The following is a 21,905-nucleotide window of genomic DNA, read 5'->3' as shown; positions in this document are numbered from 1 at the left end:
TTACAGTGTGCCAACATCAGTTAATTCATTTTATTCATTCAGCAAATATTCATTGAGTGCCACCTGTATGCCAGCCCTGGAGTTATAGTAAGAAAGGGAATGGATTAGATCCTACCACACCTTGTTTTGATTTTGTCTTCCAGAATTGCCCACCTAGAGTCTATCAACCAGGCCAGATAACAGATCGAGTGGTTCTTAATTTGTATGGTGACTTCATAAAGAACCAAGCGGATGGCTTCCTGATGGATAGATATAAGGGAAGAAACCTCACATTTTATTACCTGTTTCTAGTGTGACTTCTTTGGAACCTGAATAGTGGGGCGAGTTACATACTCTTCTCTTGTGAGATTGTGAATGAAATCGATGCTTACATAAATATGCATTGTACTGCTGTTTATTAGTAATAAGCATGCTGACATGTCTATATAAATATATGCATTGCATTGCAGTTTGTAAGTATAATACTACAGTACTAAAATAATACTTTAGAATATTAACATCAACTGGTTGCTTTTTTATTTGATTGTTAAAATTTAGTTATTAAAGATTGAAGTTTTATTTTTAATTTCCTTTTTTTCTCTGGGAAGGGGTTCCTGGTTCTTTGGAGGGTCCATGGTGCCAATGCTATGTTCCTTTGTCTTTATTAGCTAGGAGAAGTAGACCAAGAGTTTTACAAAGATAGTGACCTGTCCCTCGGAGTCACCATCAATGTGTGGGGAAGAAAAGTGCTCCTTTATGACTGTGATGAATTTACGAAGTCTTATTATAAGTCTAAATATGGAATTGGTAAGTGATACGTATGTCAATTAAAATATTTTTAAAATTAAACCCTTTGTTCCCCAGTTAAGATTTTACTTTGGAGTTTCAAATGTTAGGCTCATAATAGCTACCACTTACTGTGCATTTGCTATCTTCCAGCCGTTTGTTGTCTTATATATATATTCCTAACAATTCTCTATGGGTAGGCTCATGATCCCCATTTTAGAGGTGAAAAAAACCGAGGCTTAAAGGGGGCTCATTTGTCCAAGGTTATGCAGTGAGCAAAGAGTGAGCCAAGATTTGAACTTGTCTGCCTGATGCCAGGGACTTCCGTTTTCCTTTATAGTCCTCTGCCCTACTCCAATATGGGGTAAATGTTTTGGCTGAACAATCGCAATGGAAATCTGAATGCTTTTCTTTTCACTTAATTCTTCTTACCACAATGGGTATACCTAATTGAGTTATCGAGGGAATTCTCTTCTGCTAGTTTTGCTCTACCTTTCCTGGTGAGGCTCAGCCAGGTTTTAAGCTTCTCTCTTCTCAGACATTAACTCCATTCCAATAAGGTTAGTTCAGTTCAGAATGAAAATGAGCTATTGATTGAGCACCTTCTATATGTAGGTCATTGTAGTAGACTTAGGAGATACAGAATTGCATAAGAGGTTTCTAGGCTGGAAGGGGAACTGAGACCTGCAGCGTGTGACACCATGTTACGAGTGTCTTGGAAGCTGGTGGAGGATGTGACGTGTAACCTAAAATATAAACCCTCATTTGTTAAACTCCCCTCTACCTGAGTCTCCAGGTACCTACTGCTGCTAGAAATTGATGGGACTTGCTGACCTCCCAGTTTGGGACTAGAGTTGGGATAGGGGGTACTTAGTCCTGTACTTCTCTCTGAACCTTGGAGTATTCATATGAATGCACTTCCCCGAGGGGTGAGATGGAAGCCAAGTGTAACCGCAGCTTCTTAAAAGACAAAGTGCTTTGTCTCTAGAATGAGATGAAGCCATGCTATGTGTCTTGTTGTCTGCATTGTGTAGTATTCCTGGCCTTCTGGGAGTCTTTATAGTGTGAGAGAAGGCACATCAGGCACACAAAGGGGTTAGAGTAAAAAAGGCTTTCAGTTTTACTCCTAGGTTCATGAGGGGAATTTGCTGCACTGCATCTGCATGCCAGATTAGTCAAAATGTATGGGCCCTACTGGGGCCAAATTGGTGACCTCTTTTTATTTTATTTTCTAAAATTAGTCCCCTTCAGTGGACACAGTTGGGCATATTTGCCTTGGGGACTGTGGACAAGAAGCAGCCAGGAATGTGTAGGTGGCAGCTGCTATGGAGAAGCTGCTGGTGGCCCTTAGACTATGGGAAAAGAATTTGGCCTTTAATAAATGTAGATGCCTGTTTGGAATCTGTAAGTCTTTAGTATAGAATGAAAATTTAAATGTATATATCAAGATGAGTCACCAAAAACCATAACTTACACCTGATGATTACCTTAATACAAAGGATGTGGTAAATGTTCCAAAGCATTGTATGATTCCTTAAACATAAAGTCCAACTTTTGGTTGATGTTTGTCTGTCAGCTTGGTGAGAATATGAAAGTTGCATTTGGGAAAATGAATGTCCTAGTGGTGAGACTTAGTATGTTGTTAGGGTCTTAACGGCTTCTCTAGAAAATTTTTGGAGGCAGTGTGAATTCCCTGTTGTGCTCCAAATCAAGCCATCCTGGGTAAATGTATCAGCTTCAAATGTCCTATGGTCCATTTCAGTCGAGTCCTTGTGCTGAATTTCTTTCTGTTCACTTCTTTTGTTCACTCTGTGGACTAATTGTATTATGTAAAAAAAAAGTACTCTGTGCCTTTAAAGCTAATATAACATGAGCATTATGCATTTAAACAGAAAATTATGCAAATGCAAAATTATGATGCATTTCATAGTCACACTGACTTTTTATATTTCTCATAACATATGTTAAAATATCCCATTTAACAGACACTATTATTACACAACATTTCTTGAGTTACAACAGTGTACTTAATGTAAGTAAAGACTAGAAATTATATCTATGATGAGGTGGAGGGGAGAATGAATCAGTATTCTCTGATGATCTTTGCGTCTGTTTTTCCTGATTTTTTGGTAAGGTTAAATTAATATCCTTAATGTTACTTAGATACAGTTATTTCTGCCATTTTAATTTTTTTTATAGTTCATCAGGTCCCAGCAATTTTTTAAACTGACCAAATGACATGTGTTATGTTTTGGTAGCCTTAAAACCCACACCAGGACAAAGTCCCATCAATCATTGTGGTTCTGTCAATAATCGTGGTCACATTTCCTCCCTTGTCAATAATTGCGTTCAGTAGAAAACCTGGGTGTCTCCACTGTGCAGGGCGCAGGAAGGATCTGACAAGTACCAGCAACACAGCTAGGGGCCTCTCTAGCAGGAAGGCGGGGGAGACTTCTAATGCAGAATGCAGCCTTGGTGCTTTAGTACCTTCTCCTGTGTGATGACACCCCAGCATACTTTTGGGGGAGAAAAAATGGCAGACAAAGACAAGGAGTTGGCCACAGTCCCAAGAAAGGTACATGGATAACCTTTCTATTTATGTAGAAGTGGAGGGCTTGCTAGAATTCCAAGAGACATTTGAGCTCCTGTGTAAAACTCAATCTCTTAAGATGATTCCTTCATACTTTTAAGGATTCTAAGGAGAAGGTGATTCCATAGATTTCTTCTCTTTAATAGTGCAGTGTGACCCCCTCCATCAGGCAGTTTGGCCATCCTGCTGGCCCTGGCTTGCCTGCCGGGCTGTAGCATGTCACTCCCTCATTATTTTATGTGAATGAACACCGACCGGCAGATGGAGGTCTGTTGATCTTTCCTATAGCATGAAGGTTGAGAAAGGCTCTAGGGGTTCCAGCAGGTGTTTCTTTCACTAAAAGGACAGGGATCAAATGTAAACTGTTCATACGTAGGAATTTCTGCTTTAGGTTGTTATTTGTCTATCAGTGGACTTTCTTATTTTTTCTTAGTGGCTGGGACAATGAAACTAGTAACAAGACTGTTCCTTCTCATTGCTTTTGAACACTTATTAGGCTATACTTAGATTGAACAAAAATCTTAAAGACCTTTAATTTTGTGGAGTCATTTCTGGCCATCTCTGAATTTTTAGGAACAGCAGAACATTTAAGATGAGTGTTTAATGATTATTTGAGTGAACTGGACACTTAAAATTGCATCAATAGGATAGAATTGGCTTCTGGTCTCATTACGTGGTCCTGATGGACCTAACAATTTTGTTTCTTTTGCTTCCCATATAAAATGAAGGTGGTTGAGATGGGAGGATTCTTAAAGATTTTGTAGCTCTAACATGATGTGAATCACGAATTTAGGTTTCATTGAAATCATTTGACGTGGGTATTGAATACAAGTACAAGTGGATTTACCTTGAAGCTAATGAATAATAATCTTTAGAGGTCTTCCTTTCCAGGGGTCCCAATCCAAGGCCCTGGCCTAATTTTGTCTTAGTAATTTGACATTCTTCGTCTAGAACAGCTTCGCCCAAATTATTTAAGCTTCCAGCCTCCCAAAACCTGTATTCATCTCTAGGCTACTAGAACATAAGCGATGAACTATGAGGTAATTGAAGGCTTTTCCCAGTAGTCTTTCCCACTGAGATGGTGAATAGAAAATCACCACGAAGAAACATTAAGACTCCTTTGTAATATGTATCATCTCTCTGCCAATTTGTTGGAATCTCATCAACCATGGATGGGCATTCGAGATATATATGTAAGTTTTGACAAGTCACTTGGAATTAGAGAAATCAGATAAGTAAAAGACATATCTGTCTCAGGATCTAGCAGAATGCCAACTTAAGACATTGGGGAAGATGCTTTGTACAAAAATGTATACTTTTTCATTTATTCAATGAATATTTTTGAACACCTAAAACATGCGGGATGCTGGGATGATGGAAAACCAAAGTGAGGAAACTTGTCATTCAGCTGTGAGTTCAGAGCTTTGTGAATGTATGCAAATTACCCAGAGAAATGGAATTTAAAGTTGGATCTTGAGCCAGAGTTTCCAAAAAGATGTATGTGGTGGTATAAAAGTCAGGCATGATGGAATGGAAAAGTTCTCAGCTTTTATACACTAGATGGCACTGTGGGTGCAGAGGAAAGCTCTAAATTGGTTCTTTTGTTACTTAAATCTGTTGCAAAAATTATATGGTTGAGAAAACAACAGTGTGTTATAAGCCCTGTAATTCTGGGGGGAAGTGTAGAATGCAGTCCTAATTACTTTGAGATTCAATATGTGTCCTCTTTTGGTTAGACTGCTTAGATTGGTACGTAGAGTTGTATGTATATGTCTCCTGTTGTAAGAAACTGCTCAGGCCCAGATTTTTTAGTAATCACATAGAGCTCTCCTGCCATGGTTATGATGCTCTTCCTGAAATGAAAGACCAAACAGTGGTGCGTTAGATGTAATGGTTAGCAATGATAGCATCTACTGCAATTCTGCCCATTTCCAAGATTTGAACTCTCCTCTTTATTTCCAAGACTTTTCTTTAATCACCACAAAAATAGTAATAGTTGAAGCTCACAAGTCACTTCTGTACAGGCAGACTGGCTCCCCCCTTTCACTGAGTCACCTTTATACATGTCTGCTGTAAGCAGTCTCTGTTAGGATGTAACAATACTCTTTTGGGGATTGTGTTTGGGGAAATTTCACACAAAGGCTGCTAGGAAGTCTAAGGAAATATGAAAGCTGAAAGTGTTTTCAACAAGAGTTAGAAATGGCCTCAAGCTCTTAGCCTTTTGATCATCAGTTAAAAAACAAAACAAAAACAAAAAAACCACCTTAATATTAAGAGTTAGGTTGTCTTGGATGAAAAATCGATCTCCATTTTCTCTTCTAGAGGTGTGCACTAAAATTTGTACTCTTCCTCTATGAGAACTTTGACAGTGGAAAAGGAAATATTTGCTTATGTAGAACTCCTTTCATTCATGATTGAAAACACCTATGTCATACTGAAGCTTGGAGAAGTAGAAAATAGATTCTGTGGGAGTTTGTTTTGTTTTGTTTTAGGAAAGATCTGGCATCTTTTTTGCCATTTATGCTGGGGACAAACACAGTGACTTGGATAGATCAGGTCAATATGTTCCTTGCTCTGGAGAGCACGGTTGCTTCTGAGATTGTACAACCTCGCAAATGAGTACCTGAAAGCTCCTAGGCTATTACAAATATGTTACCAGCTCTCTCTCCACCTCTCTTTCCTCACAGATGATAAGTATATAAATACAATCAACAGTATTTACCGCATAGCACTCCCTTGGAGAGAGTAGGCAGTTGGCTATTTTAAAAGTTTTTTCTCTTTCTGTTTTGTTTGTTCACTTCATTGCATTTGAGTGCAATTGTAGTCTTTTCTTGGGCTTAACAAAAGCTACCTGGGGCTGTGGCTGGTGAGAGGAACGTTTTATTTTGGTGTTTGTTTTTGAACTTCATAGGGAAATACTATGACCTGGAGTTGATTTGGAGGCAATGGAGGGTACTCAAATAGAGGGTGCAGTAGGAGGAGATGGTGGATGCGGAAGGATAAAGGTGAATAGTGAGGAATAAGTCCTGTTTGGAAAAGAATTTTATTAGTGAGTGTTGACTGAGATAGGAGAGGGCTAAATTGCAGGTTAAAATATGGAATGAGTGGCATAAAGTTTCAAGTATGAATTTTCATATTATTGGAAAAATCAGGAGAACAAAAAATATTCAGAAATGGGAATGTGATGACAAAATATAAACGTTTACTTATTTGACATAGATTCTTTTTTTTTTCTTTTAACTTTTGAACCGATGGTGATTATTGAGTTCCATGGTTTTTGTAAACATGATTGAAACGTACTCTCACAGGATTTTGCTGTGTTTTGTTTGAAAGAGTTTAAAATAGTCTACAAAGATCTCCATGTTGATCTTGAAAACATAACAAACCTTTCAAAACAGCCATAATCAGGGCAAAAAAAATATTGATGTTTTGTTTGCCTTTGTTTTGTTCTAGAGAACTTTACCTCAGTTTCATGCAAGCCTCCTTCTCCTCCTCCAAAAATAGAAAGGAAATTTCCACCTTACAACGGTTTTGGTTCTGAAGAGGATTCTCTCCATACCTGCATAGGCCTCAAGCCCACACCTCATCGGAGGAACTTCAAGAAGTTTATGGAAAAAGACAGGTGCTTGAGGGAACCATGATTTTAGTCTGATCTTTCCCAAATGTGTTTGGGGTTTATAACATAGTTCTCATGACAAAACAGATGTCACGCAGCTCATCTAATTGCAAGTCCAGGGAGACATTATTATAGGCTTTTAATGAGGTTGATTAACATGCACGTATTAACAGGTTCTTACTTGAGTGCTTATTTTAATAAGTATCATCTGGAGGCCCCTAAAGTAATATTATCTCCAATCTATGTTGCCTTTCCATATCTATCTATATGTCTGTCTCCCGAAGATGGGAAAGATGTAGAGTAGGAGTTAGCAAGCTCTTTCTTAAAGGGTCAGATAGGAAATATTTTTGGCTTTGTGGGCCATACGGTGTCTGTCACAACCACTCAGATCTGCCTTTGTAGCGTGAAAGCAACCACAGACAGAATGTAAATGGTTGTGTGACTGTGTTCCAATAAGACTTTTTTTATGGACACTGACATTCAAGTTTGATATAATTTTTATATATCACAAAATATTACTCTTATTTTGATTTTGCCAACTATTTCAAAATGTAAAAACCATTCTTATCTCAAAAGTCATATAAAAACAGGTGGCCTGGTGGATTTGGCTCACTGACTGTGGTTTGCCAACCCCCGCTATAGAGATTTCAAGGATTTATACGTGTTTTTAAAAATGTTACTTGGTGATTAATGTTGTTGTTTTCACTTGAGAGGTTGGTTGCGTTCAGTAACCATAGATTTCTCACTTGGCTGAATATAATTTTAAATGATGGACTTTCAGAAGTATTCCTAATAGACATGGAGAAAAACCTGCCTGTAAATCATGCAGATAGAATGTAGACACTGCCCTCGGCTACTTTTTGCTTCTGCAGGGAGAGCGAGCCCTGGAGAAAGAAGTCAGGGGAAAAGTGGTGGGGAAACATTGTAGGTGCTTGAATAGGATGTGGGCTAAGGCTTGCAGTCCTGTGTGAGGGAAATAATGGATCAGGAGATTCTGGGGAGAAACATTGATAAAGGGAACGTGGTAAGTCTAGGAGAAGGAGAAGAAAAAGACATCCTGAATTTCATAAAATTGATTGGGGTCAGGTGTTGTTGTAGAACATTTGAAGGAGAGAGAACAGTAGTTGTGTTATATTTGTAAAAGTGGTAAAAATCAATTAAGAATTATCTAGAATGTCTAAAAGTCTGCCTTTGCTATGACATGATGTCCTTCATCTTTCTAGAAATAATATTTTATTTTGAAAGACTTTAGGGTTCTATTTTTAAGTTTTAGATTTGATGCTTCTCAGGAATGGTCCCTGAACTTTTTAGAAATGCTAATTATTGTGCTTCCCCCCACCCAGATCGACTGAGATAGAAGCTCTGGGGAAGGGGCCCAACATTCTGAGTTTTCTCAAGTCTTCCAGGGGATTCTGAGACACACCACTGTTTGAGAATCACTGATTTTTATCACATAAGAGGGTTGCCAGCTTATACTCTGTCCTCCCTGATCGAGAACAGTGTTTAGGTGAGGTTCCAGGGTAGGACTTTTGATGACTAACTGCTGTTTTTAAGGACAGCCACCCGAAGGAGGTGGGCAGAAAGAATGTCCCTATTGTAAAAGGAGAGGGAATTTTTCTTATAAGTAAACAAGATGAAATATTATCCAGGGCGTTGCTTCTGGAACCCAGGGGAAAACCGTTCTTTGTGAGTAGTTGATTTAGTCCCTCTTTCTGTCTACACTGGGTAAACTTGCCCACAGAACACTGACTGTAGATGGTGTTCTATGTTCTTGTCATGTTGTCATGGCTGAAGGATGGTAGTGTAGGCACAAATGGCTCTCATTTTGTTCTTTCTGTCCACTGCTCAATCTGTACCAGGAATACACTTTCCTCAAGCTCTTCTCACACAGGGACCGTGTTTCCATAGTAACTAGCACATTCAGCTGGAGACTTATACATGAGTTTGAATAACCCAAGGTTTTAAAACTGTAAGAACCTAAGGAAGATGATTTCACAAAGCATACAAAGAATAGTTTTTTAAAATACAAATAAACTGTGAATTGAGACATGAAATTGTACATGACACTTTGATTATATATATATTGCTATTAAAGATGTACTTGGTGCTATTGTTCTGAGGTTAACGCTGGTCTATGAGTCATTGGAGGGAATAGTTTCAGATTAAAGCATATGAGCTTTTGATGGATATAAAGATCTTCTTTATTATCTGGGTAGATATCACTGTGGTAGCCTGCTGGGCAGATTGTCTAGTCTGAGGAGGAAGAGCCAGGATAATATCTTTCTTGCTGCACCAGGCTGAATTAGTTACTCTGTTCTTTGTGTGCCCACAGTACTCTGTTGATTATATCTCTAGTAATAATGTTATTACTATTGCTGATCACTCATAATAAGCCATTAGTGGTTACTATGTGCTATGTTACAATACTTAATCTAGTTTAATCATCAAATCCTTGGAAAGTAGATAATGTTATTGTACCCATTTTTTACATGAGAAAACTGAGGCTCAGAGAGGCCATGCAACTTCCTCAAGGTCACACAGCTAATTTTTACTTGAACTGGGAACTGAACCCAGGGAAATCTGACTTCTGGAATTTGCCTGTCTTTCGACAGAATCTATACATATAACAGTGCACGTTAAGGACTTGTTTATGTAATTTGTGGGCTCCTTTAGACCAAGAGCTCCTTGAGGGCAGGGGCCAGCTTTATTGCTTCCATAAGAGCTAGTGCTGGCTATATATTTGGGAATCAATAGTTTAAGAAGAGAAGGAATGGATGAGAAGTGAGCAAATAGAATAAATGTTCACTCATCCAGTTCTTAATCATGGATAGAAGAGACAGATGACTTCTCACTGGGAGGGTTATTATCCCAGACTTGTGCCAGTCATAGCCATATAGCATCCAAAAATTCATGGTTTAATCTTCATCTCTGTCTTGTTACAGATATTGTCCATCTGGTTTCACCACCAGTCATTTTTTTCCTTCTTTTAAAAATGTTTCCCCATTAATAAAAATAAGCCTTCATGTGTCTTCCAAGCATAAGATTCTATAGCTGTAGCTATATTTGAGGTTTTTAGTAGGTGTATAGCCCTGGATGAGCCATTCATTATCTTAGTGAACAACTATTTCTTGAATCCCTGCTGTGTGCCAAGCAATGTTCTGAGTGTTTGGGATACATCAGCGAACAAAATAGACACCAAGGCCTGCCATCGTGGAACTTATATTCTAGTTCTGGGAGGTGGACCATCAATTAATACATAAGTAAATTATGAAATATTTACAAGATGTTAAGTACCATAAAAAAAATAAAGAAGGTATTAAGTTGCTGTGGAAAGAATAAAGGCAGATTGGGAGTATGCGGCTGAGGAACATTCCTGGTTGCAATTTTAAATAGTGTGGTCTTGAGGGACTTTACTGAAGAGAGGAAATGTGCTCCAGGCAAAAGGAACAGTCGGTGTAAAGGCCCTGAGCAAGAAGAATGCCTGGGATATTCAAGGAGCATCCGGGAGGCCAACATGGATGGAGTAGATGAGTAAAGGGCAGAGCACACGGAGAGGAGATGAGAGTGTATGGGGAACTGGGTACACAGGGCTTTACGGACTGTTTAAGGACGCTTTGACTTTGAGTGATAAGGGAGCCATTAGAAAATTTGAGCAGAGAAGTGACTTGAGCTGATTTTCTTTTTAAAAGAATCATTCCAGTGTAATGTTGAGAGCAGACTATAGATGGCAATGGTGGAAATTAAGACCGGGTAAGAAGCTACTGCAGTAATCCAAGAGAAAAGTTTTGGTGGCTCAGATCTGGGTGAGTGCAGTGGAAGTGATGAAATTAAATAGTGGATCCTGGAAATATTTTGAGGGTAGGGCCAGTGGGATTCCCTGACAAACTGGTTATGAAGTATGAAAGAAGTGAGGAGTTAAGATGACTCAAAATTTGGGCTTGAGCAAGTGGAAGGGTGGAGTTGCCATCCACTGAGATGAGAAAGACTGGAGATGGGATAGGTTTAGGGACAAGAGTAGAAGTTCAGTTTTAGAACGGGTTAAGTTTGGGATGTCTATTAGATATCAAGTGGCAATACCAAGTAGGCAATTGAATACTTGTGTGAGTATAGGGTTCAGAAGATAGGTGGACATGGACACCATCAGCATGTAGATGGTATTTAAAGCCATGATACCAAATTGTATTAAAGCCTTGAGATTGGATGAGATCACCAAGGGAGTGAATATACATAGAGTGGAGCATGACCAAGGAATAAACTCTGAAACATCCCCAATTAGGAGCTTGGGGAAAAAAAGGGGGAACCAACAAAGGAGACTAAAAAGGAGCAAACAAGGAGGTAGGAGCAAAACCAAGAGAATGCTGGATCCCGGAAGGCAGTGAAGCAAGAGTAACACTGAAGGAGTGATCATTTGTGCCGGTTGCTGCTGATCGGTTAAGTTAGATAGGCACAAAAAATTAAGCATTGGAATTGGCATTGTGGAGATCATTGTTGACCTCTACAAGAGCAGTTTAGGTAGAGCAAACCTAATGGAAATGGATTCGAGAGAAAATGGGAGAAGAATTTGACATAATGATTTTAGATAACTCTGAGCTGTATGTAGAAAAAGTTAAGACATGGCTTCTGGACCTAGGAATTTATAATTTGTTTGGGGACAACGGGAATAAACACATTTTTAAAACAACCATCCAAGAGTACAAGTCTATATAGAGCTAAATTGGGTGTGACCTTACAATTGATGCAGGAGGTATAAGTAGGTGGTCAGCTGGAGTATTAGGATAAAAAAGAATATTCTGGGAAGTTTGAGAAGTAGTTATTAGGGAAATATCTGAAGACACTTGCAGTGCTTCTCAAAGTATGCCCAGGGGACCACCTTATCAGAATCTTCTGGGGTGCTTATTAATAATGCAGGTTTCTGGAGATGTGAGCTAGCTACTGAATCCCCCTGTATCTCTGGGGATGGGACTCTGGATTCTGTATATTTAACAAGCTCCCCAGGTGATTTTTATATACAATAAACTTTGTGAACTGCTAGTCTGAAAATTTTATTGAGTAGATTATATTCTCAATTGATGAGATCTCCAGAACACCAGATTTAGGTAAAAAAAAAAAAAAAAGGCATATTGAACGTGTGAAAAACCCACGCTTAACATATACACTTATAAATTATAAGAAGTTAAATTTACAGTAATATTCCTTTTCCTGAAGTTAGACCTTCCTCAGTTGTTTCAGTGATATTTTGGGTATCTGAAATGTTATGGCTTTTTTGTGTGAGAGGGGCTATCAAATCTGTTTGTTACTTACAAACCCAATTATGTACCAGAGAAGATGGCTGATAAGGCATAGCTTCTCCCCGCACCCCACACACTATATGAGGTCTGTCTGAAGCCTGGGAACTGGGTACTGAGAAAACAGCCGTGCAGACCTGGCTGCTTTGCTCAGGCTATTCTAGGGTGAGCTTTCCAAACTGCCGCACACCATCTCACATGGGGCCTCAAGCCTAGGAATCTTGGTGCCATCCTTTCTCAGCCGTGATTCTTGTACAGCCCGAGAAAGGGGCAGAGAAAAGCACTTTTTGCCTCTGCAAGTCAGAAAAACTTGTTTTATTTTCCTAATCACTGTGGACACAAGGAAAGAATGATTTTTAGCCTAGGAGACCTTGCAAGGGAAGACTTCTCTGCTTAGAGTTGTGACAGAGGACATGGTTTATTATCCTGTGTACCTCCCTGGGGTAATGATTTTAGTTATCAAAGACCTCTCCAAGGGTTTACTGTTTGTTACAAAGTCCACCTTTCACTAGCTGATATCCGCAGACATCCTTCTGCTGACAGATCAGAAATCAGTTTCTTCAGTGACCAGGCAGTCAACTTTGGTAACTTTTAATTCTATAATTCGATCCTATCTTTAGTCTACTAGACTTTTCTATTTATGCATAGAATTCTGAGTGCAAATTCCAATCAATACAGATCTCATAACAATTTTCCATAAACATTTATTGAATACTTATAATGTAAAAAGTATTATATTAGATAATGGTTAATAAGACAGTCTTTGTCCTTGGAAAACAGACTTGTAATGGCTTACAATATGAGTGATAAGCACTATTAAAAAAAAAAGGTGGGTCCATCCTATGTGTTACAGCATTTGAAAAGGAAAAGTTAATTTTTCCCTTGAATAAAGTTGGGGGGATGCTGGGGAGCTGGAGGAGTGAGTCAGAGAGGGGAGGATGTGGGCTGGAAAACAGAAAAGCAAAGGGCATGAGACAGTGAATGGTGAATGGGGGAGGTAGCCTCAGATACTGGCAGAGCCCAGGATTGCCCACGCAGTAGGGCTAGGTGCTTGCTCTTCTTTCCAGCATGATTATTGTGATTGGTGACTAGCCTCATCATTAGAGAACAGCCAATTAGCGCAGCTGGTTTGAGCAGTGTGTTTATGACGTTTGTTTTGGGTTCATTTTCCCAATGTGTTACCCAGGACATGTAAAGAATCAGAGATATCGTAATATACTGAGAAAATTCCTCTGCATTTAGATTTAGAACCTTAATTAGAAGACGGTTGAACTCTTTCACTTTGGACAGTTTATGCCTACTATATTAAAGCCATATTATATCTTTTGCAGACTTTTGAAACCATAATATATGGAAGATTACCTGTATAATGCTGTAACTCTCATTTCTGTTCCATTTAGCTATGGCTTCCAAAGCAATATACTCCGTTTTTTTGCAAAACTAATCACAGACAAATGTGTTGACTTGGACAGGATGTTTGTTATTTCATATTATCTCAGTGATGACACCATTTCAGTGTTTGAACCTATAGAGAGGAATTCAGGTAAGAGATACCCTTCTCACAGTATTTTCTTGAGAATGTTTTAAGTGTCTCTTCATGTTGAAAATTAGGGAACATGATCTGGTTTTGTAGCCTAGATTATCTAAAATAGAGGCTTTATAAAAAAAACAAAAAAAACTGAATACAATAGAGTTCTTTTTACAAATCTCTTAAATGGGAACCTAAACATTTAAAATGATAGAAGTGGAACAGTTTTGGTTGGCTTAGGGCCGGGGGACCTGGAGTTACTTCTTTTTTGCCACTATCCCCACTTCCACTGTGACTTCTGAGGCACCTCTATGGAACCCAAGGGCTTCAAATTCATGGTCTGGGTACCGCTAGTTTTACTTGTAGCCAGCAAGCCAAGAGGAAGTCTGTATTCTTGATAGTCCTACTTAAAAAATTTTTGTTTGGCTGTAAGACAAGAATCCCAGATACACAAATTCAATCGTCAGGGTCCGTCTTTATCTGGTCCTTCTGTCTGTTGAGGTTGTTGCCAAGGTTCCTGCACTGAGGCCCATAGAGTGCCTCTCTGCAATATGCTGGTACCACCGTCACTGCTGAGGCGAGCCATTGACTTACCCAATCATGGCACTGTAGGATCCTGTTCTTTGTCTCAACATGTTTAGAACTTTTATCTGTGCTGAAGACATGCATTTGGGAAGAATAATCAGTGATGTGCTGGTTAACTGGCTCTTTGAAAAGATTTTAAAAGCCCTGATTTGTACTGTTTGCCAGTTTCCATGGTGTGAATACCCCAACCATGGCCAATTTCAAGCAGCCAAGAGTTTAAAAACTGGCTTGCAAAATATCTGAGAATTCAACTATCAGCTCCTATGAGCTGGTATGAGCTACTTAGCACACCAATGAGTGATGAATAACTTGTATAACTAAGGCTTCACAGTAATTTGAATAATGGATCAAATCTTAAAATACGAAATTGCATAGGGATGAATATAAATCATGCTCTTACAGGTCAAAAATCAACTCTATACACTTAGAATGGGGGAGATGTGGCCAAACAAGTTGCAGCATGTGTGAAACAGAAAGGAGTGATGGTAGTCAGCAGCAAGCTTACTAGTAATCACAGTAGCCATGATTGAGAACTTACTATTATCCTTACAAGGACTTTATGAGGTTAGGTTTTGTGTTAGTCCAGCTCCTCCAAGAAGCAACTGCCAAGACAGGATTAAATGTGCAAGAGATTTAATAGGGGGAATGCTGGTGAGGGAAAATGTGGAAGGAGCCAGAAGAGGCTGGGAGAGCTGTCACACTGTAGTGCAGTTCTGACACCTGTGAAGCACAGAGGGAAGGAAGAAAGAGGGAGTCTCAGACTGCAGTGAAATTCTAAGAAAATTTCGACAAGGTTGAGAGGGAGTCCTTTAGGCAAAGTTGCTAGTTGGAGGAGTGAGTCCTTGTTTTGTAGGAGTGAGCCTATCTTACTATCCCTGCCGTGGTCGCTCATCTATTGGCAGCAGCCTGTGGGAAGAGTGACCTCAACACACACCTGAAGGTTGATTTAAGAACACAACAGCTGGGGCCTTCCATCAGTTATGTTCTTCACTATAGGCGACCTGAGAAGTACATTTTCAGGGCCTCCACACGTCTGATTCACATTGTACCAATAAGAATTCAGAGAGATTAAATAACTCCTAAAGATCACCCAGCGAGCAAGTGACAGAACTCGGAAGCCTGTGTCTTTTTACCACCTATCATTTCTGAATGTGGTAGGAGGAGTGGGATGAAGTGACCCAAAAGCTTATCTGGTCTCAGGCTATATTTATAGGTCTGTAGATTTCAGTTCAGTATCAGAAGATGCTGGAGTTCCCTGTTCAACTCTGCTGGCTACTTTCCAAGAGGTCAAAACAAATAATGTCTAGAAGAGAACAGATGAAATGGTGACAGCTCTGGAAACTAATATGAAGCATTACTAAAAGAAGCAAAGGGATTTTGCCTGTAGGAAAAAATGACTTAAGGGGACTCCCATAGTTACTTTTAAACACTTAAGTAATCTCCTTTACAGAGGTAGAGCATTTACTACTTAATCTGCATGTCAGATTAAGTATAAGACATCATCTGGGACAAATAGGTGGAAATAAGCACAAGGGAGGAATTTTCTAACTGGTATTGTTCAAACATGTTCTAAAGATGAGTATCTTCCTGATGTTCCACACTCCCAGTATGCTGCTGGGCATATATAGGAGGTCCTTGCCAAGTGCTTATTGGACTGGGAAGAGAGTAGAGAGAAAGAAGACAAGGCTAGAATTACACATCATTTTCTCTCTCTCTCTCTTTTTTTTTTTTTTTGAGATGGAATTTTGCTATGCTGCTCAGGCTGGTCTTGTACTCCTGGCCTCAAGCGATCCTCGTGCCTCAGCCTCTTGCGTTGCTGGGATTGTAGGCGTGTGCCACCATGCCTGGCTTTGCTTTTTGTCTTGAACACCCTCACATAGGAATTCTTACTCCTTCACTCACTGCCTCATTCTTCCCTTAAGTCCAAAACAACAGGCAATATTAGTTCACAGGTAACTTATATGGTGGTCTGTGCTTGAAGATAAAGTAACTCTGAAGGCAAGTCAGATGGTTCTTTTAAGAATAAAGGCTGCTCATGAACTTTTCTATTTTTCTATAGGAATTACTGGTGGGATGTTCTTGAAAAGAAGTCATGTTAAGAAGCCTGGACAAGAAGTCTTTAAAAGTGAACTATCTGAATATATCAAGGCTGAGGAGCTGTACATTGGAGTCACAGTGAATGTGAATGGTTACCTATTTCATTTGCTCAATGCTGATGAGTATACCTTAAACTACATGGAGCAGAATACAGATAAGGTGAATTTACTTTGTGTAATTCTTCACTTGCCTCTCAGTTCTCTGCAGTCTGTGTTTTTCTTTCTCTAGGGCCTTTTCTTCTTCATCTTGCCACCAGTTTTACATTGTGCATTCATACATGTGGGCATGAATAATGGATTCGTGTGACTTGGCCACATGTCCCATCACAGAGGCCAGGTTCTTGTCTACTCTGTTTACATGCTGGGTTCTCCTCTGCCCAGCATCACAGATTCCAGGCACAGGCAGGAGGCAGGGCCAGGGTTGAATCAAGTTTCCTGGGTTTTTTGCTGACACTAACAATGTTTTCAGAAAGAAATTCAACAACTATAGGAAAGGAAGAAAAATCTGGTGCCACACACTGTGCCGTCCCAGTTAATTGGCACAGGCCAACAGAGAAGGCCAAGACCTGAACAAACAGAAACCTCAAGGGAACTGAATAGTTGCTGGAGTTGCAACTTCCCATAACAGTGGCCACCTGAGGCCTAAATAAGGATTTCAGGATAAACTGGCGACAGCGAGCTCAAAGAGTTTTTTTTTGAAATAAGATGGCAGATGGGTACTGTTACTGCAGGTGCCATTATGGCAATGCTGTTCAGTAAAAATAACATATTGATAAAATCTTGATTTTAAATGTGGGCTAGTTCAGTGTACAAACATGTTTATTTGGGAATCATTGCCTAATATGGAAAAATCTATCTGGAAAATTTTATTTTAAAAGTTTACCTATAAGTGATAATATTTATGTACCATTTATATACACACAGTGCCAATTTTATCTCATTTATATATAAAATGGCTGGGGTTACGTTGCTAAGATCAGTGTCTCTGTGTACATCACATCATTCATATCAGTTTGGGTCCTCTGAGAAGCAGACGCCAAGACAGAATGAGAAGTGTGAGAGATGTCATGGGGGAAATTTCTGAGAAGGATAAAGGGGGAGGGGACAGGAGCGGGCAGGGGGGCCTTCAGACTGGGAGGCAGGTTGAACCCCTGTGGAAGGAGAGAGAAAGGAAGAAGGGGTGGGTAGGGAAAGCCTCAGCTGACAGCGCAGCTCTGAGAATGTCTCACTTTCTCAGTGAAGGGGAGCCCCAGAGCACAGACTGCCCATCAGAGAGGTCCCCTGTCAGGCAGGAATGGCCTGGCTCTAGTTCCCCTGCTGTGCTGTGTCATTGGGTGGGAACAGCCTGGGGAGAGGGTGGCCCCAGCAGCGACATTGCCTGTGAACTCGGTGAATCTGGAAGGTATGGCAGCTGGAGTCTGTCAGGCAACGATGCTCTTCTCCACAGGGTCTCTCTTGACAGGAGGCCTGCGAAGCGCCCTCCATGGCTGCCACGCCATCTCTCCCTTTATAGTCTTAGGGATTCAGGTTATCATAAAACCATGAACCAGGAGCTATTCGAAAACACTGAATCTAGACGAGAAGCTCAGTAATCGGGAGTTCAGATTTCTGGAAACCAGCAGGCCTGGCTTGGGAACCTGACTCCACATTAATAGCTGAGGGACCTTAGATACGTATTTTTCCTGAGCTTCAGTTTCTTCATCTTTGGAATGGAAGGAACAACAGTGCTTATTTGATAGAATTGCTATGAAGATTAGATGTGATAATGTGTGTGAAGCTCTGAGCTAACCATGAGGCCCATGGTAAGCTCAATCAGTGTTACTATTGTAAATTAGAATTCTATTTCCAATCAGAGGGTGAACCTATACCTTAATATAAAATATATATAGTATAAATATAAGATATAAAGTTTTTTTTTTTTCCTTTGGGGACAATAAAAGCAGGGTAGGACATTATCTGGAATCAGCATCCCAAGTGAAAACTGCATTATTTTAAAACTGCCCTTAACAAAGACATTCTAAGCAGAGAAAGTTTGCTATACTGTTTAATATCAGCCTGAGGAATCTTTTCTTTTTTCTTTTTTTTTTTTTTTGAGACAGAGTCTCACTCTGTCACCCAGGCTGGAGTGCAGTGGCACGATCTTGGCTCACTACAAGTTCCGCCTCCAGGTTCACGCCATTCTCCTGCCTCAGCCTCCCGAGTAGCTGGGACTACAGGCGCTGCCACCACGCCCGGCTAATTTTTTGTATTTTTAGTAGAGACGAGGTTTCACCGGGTTAGCCAGGATGGTCTCGATCTCCTGACCTCGTGATCCACCCGCCTCGGCCTCCCAAAGTGCTGGGATTAGAGGCGTGAGCCACCGCGCCTGGCCGGAATCTTTTCAAAAGAACTAATAGATCTTGTCATGGAAACAGGTGAAAGGAAATGCAAAAAAGTGGGAGGAGTAGGGGTCTGCGATAGGTACCAAACCACTTGGATCATTTTCTGGTGGGAGAGCGGGATCTTTAGACTAAATTGCCATCAATGTTTTTATTTTAAAATTTCATCTTCTCATTTTTGATCTCTTAGCTATAATTATTTACGACCTTATGTTTCACTGTATGCAAGAAGTATTCTTACCAAGTCAAAAAGCTAGTCACAGGATAAGAGACAGGAACAGTAGACAGCCCAGAGAATGACTGTGCGAGGGGTTAAGGTACCTGTGGGGATCTTCCATACCCAGCCTTGCTCTCATCAGTGCGTTGCCTAATGGATAACAGTTCCAGGGGGACCCCATTCTAAAGATCTAGAGAAAATGGAGGGCTACTTATCCAGTTTTGAATCCCATTTTCTCCATTAGGATCTCCCAACATATTGGGCTGATATCCAAGGGTTATAGGGAGGAGGCTGAGAAGGAAGCAGGGGTTGTTTTCTGATCTCTGTGGCCTCGTGTTCCTTAAGCTCGTTTCCCTCAGAGCTGGGGCCTATGCTGATGTCAGCTGTTGTCCAGAAGCTTTAACTGAGGAGATCCAAAGCTAGTCATGCCTTCTCGGTGTTGGTTTCTTTGCAAAGACAAACCTGCTAACTTCATGTGCACAGTGTGAAGTCCCTTTACTGGCCATGAGCAAGACTGGGCTCCTGAGCTGTTAGGAATATTTAAATATGTTTTTCCTTTCATTTCCCCCTTACAGTATCCTTTCAGTAACCTCAAACTTGCCCTACAAAAGCTGAAGCAAGAAGAAGCAAAATCCAGAGAGCTCAAGCAGATATTCAGAGCTGCTGACCGTAAGCACACAAAGAAGGTGGATTATAATACATTCAGGTAAGCCATATTCTGCTAACAGTCATCTGTTTTCCCCTCAAGGTTGTCCAAAGAACAGAAAGAACTTTTTCTTTCCTAATCAGTTAACTATTTTTTATTAGGAATTGGCATTTCTTTGAGTTTATATTATTTTGTAGTCAAGTTTTGGCCACTAATACTCTAGTAAATGTTATGAATTTACATATAAAAGGAGTTTGTACATGGGAACAGAGGGACAAGAGCATAGAAAGTCAGTTGGTGACATTGTCTTATGAATCAGGAAGTTGAAGGATCAGCAGAATGCCAGGAATGGTGCATCTGAGTGAGAAAGACAGAAAAAAGCACTGCTAAGAGCACCTCCCCACCACCGAAATCTGGGGGACAAAGGAGGGACATCTCCAGAAATGTGGTGAAGTTGGAAAATAGTAAAAACTTCACCGATTATCAGAGCAAAGGTGATATGTATGCATCTGTGTATACGTGTGCTTGTACACATATGTGTATTCTGAAAGACATGAAAATACAGGAATCGAGGCAAAAATATGTGACAGTAGTGGGAAATATTATAACAAATCTTGATCAAGGCTTTCTCTAAGGTGAAGCTGAATTCTGGGACTATCCAGTGGCTGACCGAGGCAAATTTTCAAACAGCGGAAACACAGGGAAATTCAAATTCAGGGTCTAGTACAATTGTGATACTTTTTAGGCTGAAAACAAAGTGAATGGAGCGTTTAGGAGAATAAATTAAATCATGGATGGAGGACAAAGGGGACTTTCTCTTTAGGCTGAGAATTCTGGCTCCTGACAAGGATAGTGGCTGAAAGCTATATATTAAACTCTACTTGATGCAGTCAAGATGTGGGCTGAGAAATGAGGAAGTGAGCCCAGGAGAGGGTAGCAGGGAGGTCTTTCCAACTTTGTGTCTGCAGTCGCCTATTGCATCACTACCTGGTGGCCTGGAGCCCACCATTAGGCCCAGAGTGTCCCAAGAGCTCATTTGTTGTTTTAACAAAGCTCTTTTGTGTCTCCAAAATGTTCTTTGGAGAGAAGCAGTCAGAGGACATTTTTATTGTTTAGAATTCCCAACCTTCTGGGATCAATAAGAATTTATAGTTCTTTGTTATTGTTCATAGTCACATACACATGTTCATAGTGTTTTGGAAAATAAATGGAGACAGTAAAGAGCAGAGACAATTACTCAGGCCATAGGCTAATGGAAAGCAGTGGAGGAGAAAGCAAGAAATTTCCATCAGAAATGAGGGAGTGGTTTTGTTTTATTATTTGTGTCCTTTTACAAAAGCATCCATTTTTCCAACACTTGCAAAGTCTATTGGAAACACTTTAGTGAGTTTATAGGGCTTTTTGGGAAGCACTTAGGCCAGGCAGGCGATCCAAGGAGGAAAAGTTGCTTTGTAGATGGAGGCCTGACCCTAATTGTGGGTGGGATAAAGGACCACTATGCTGTGATTGGAGGGGTAGCCTCAAGGAGCTGCATGCTCAAAAAGAAGGACCTCCCCATCCCAGAAATTCCTTAAAATGAAACTCAGATCAGGTTCAGGTTTCGCCTGGCTTGAAAAATCCTTCAGTGGCTTGCCATTGCCCTCACAATAAGATCCAAACATTTGACTGCAGCCAGCAAGGCCTTGAGTGATGTGAGTCTGTTTGTATTTCCAGTGTCATCACCTCTTTTTCTGCAGCCCTGTCTTTTGGCCTGACTGACTGTCTTTCGGTTTCTCAAACACATCAGGCTCTTTCCTGACTCTTAGCCTATGCACACCCAGTTCCCTCTGCCTGGAATGCAGTCACCACCACCCTCTGCATAGCAAACTCTAGGACTCATCTCAAATGCCGGCTCCCAGAGGGGCTTTCATTCAGAGGGGCTTTCTAGATCCTATCTAGAGTAGATCACCTGCTGTTATTCTTAGCCACTTGTTTATATTTTTCCCAGCACTTAGCACAACTTACAGTTATTTTATTTAGAGATCTGTTTACTTGGGGGTAGCGCGTCTATGTGTGTGTGCTGTGTGTGTCTTCTTCTATTCGCATGTGAGCTTTCTGAGGGCAGGGAGCTCAATGGTGGTGTTCCCTGCAGCATCCCCTACTGCTGGGCGCGCGCGCTGTCTCTCTCTCTCTCTCTCTCTCTATATATATAGATATAAA

The 21,905-nt window shown here is 40.3% G+C and overlaps 1 protein-coding gene across 1 annotated transcript in view; it reads left to right on the top strand.

Annotated features, from left to right (window-relative positions):
* The window catches only part of EFHC2 (EF-hand domain (C-terminal) containing 2), a 202,790-nt gene that overhangs the window by 94,886 nt on the left and 85,999 nt on the right, over positions 1 to 21,905 (top strand). Inside the window, exons 6-11 of the mRNA XM_011938658.1 lie at positions 144 to 255; positions 646 to 786; positions 6,809 to 6,977; positions 13,657 to 13,799; positions 16,429 to 16,625; positions 19,636 to 19,766. Of these exons, the coding sequence (XP_011794048.1) occupies positions 144 to 255; positions 646 to 786; positions 6,809 to 6,977; positions 13,657 to 13,799; positions 16,429 to 16,625; positions 19,636 to 19,766 (893 nt within the window). The remainder of the gene's footprint in view (positions 1 to 143; positions 256 to 645; positions 787 to 6,808; positions 6,978 to 13,656; positions 13,800 to 16,428; positions 16,626 to 19,635; positions 19,767 to 21,905) is intronic.

The sequence above is a fragment of the Colobus angolensis genome, unplaced genomic scaffold (assembly GCF_000951035.1).
Source record: "Colobus angolensis palliatus isolate OR3802 unplaced genomic scaffold, Cang.pa_1.0 Scaffold176, whole genome shotgun sequence".
Taxonomy (NCBI): Eukaryota; Metazoa; Chordata; class Mammalia; order Primates; family Cercopithecidae; genus Colobus; species Colobus angolensis.
This window is presented reverse-complemented; position numbering and strand designations above follow the sequence as displayed.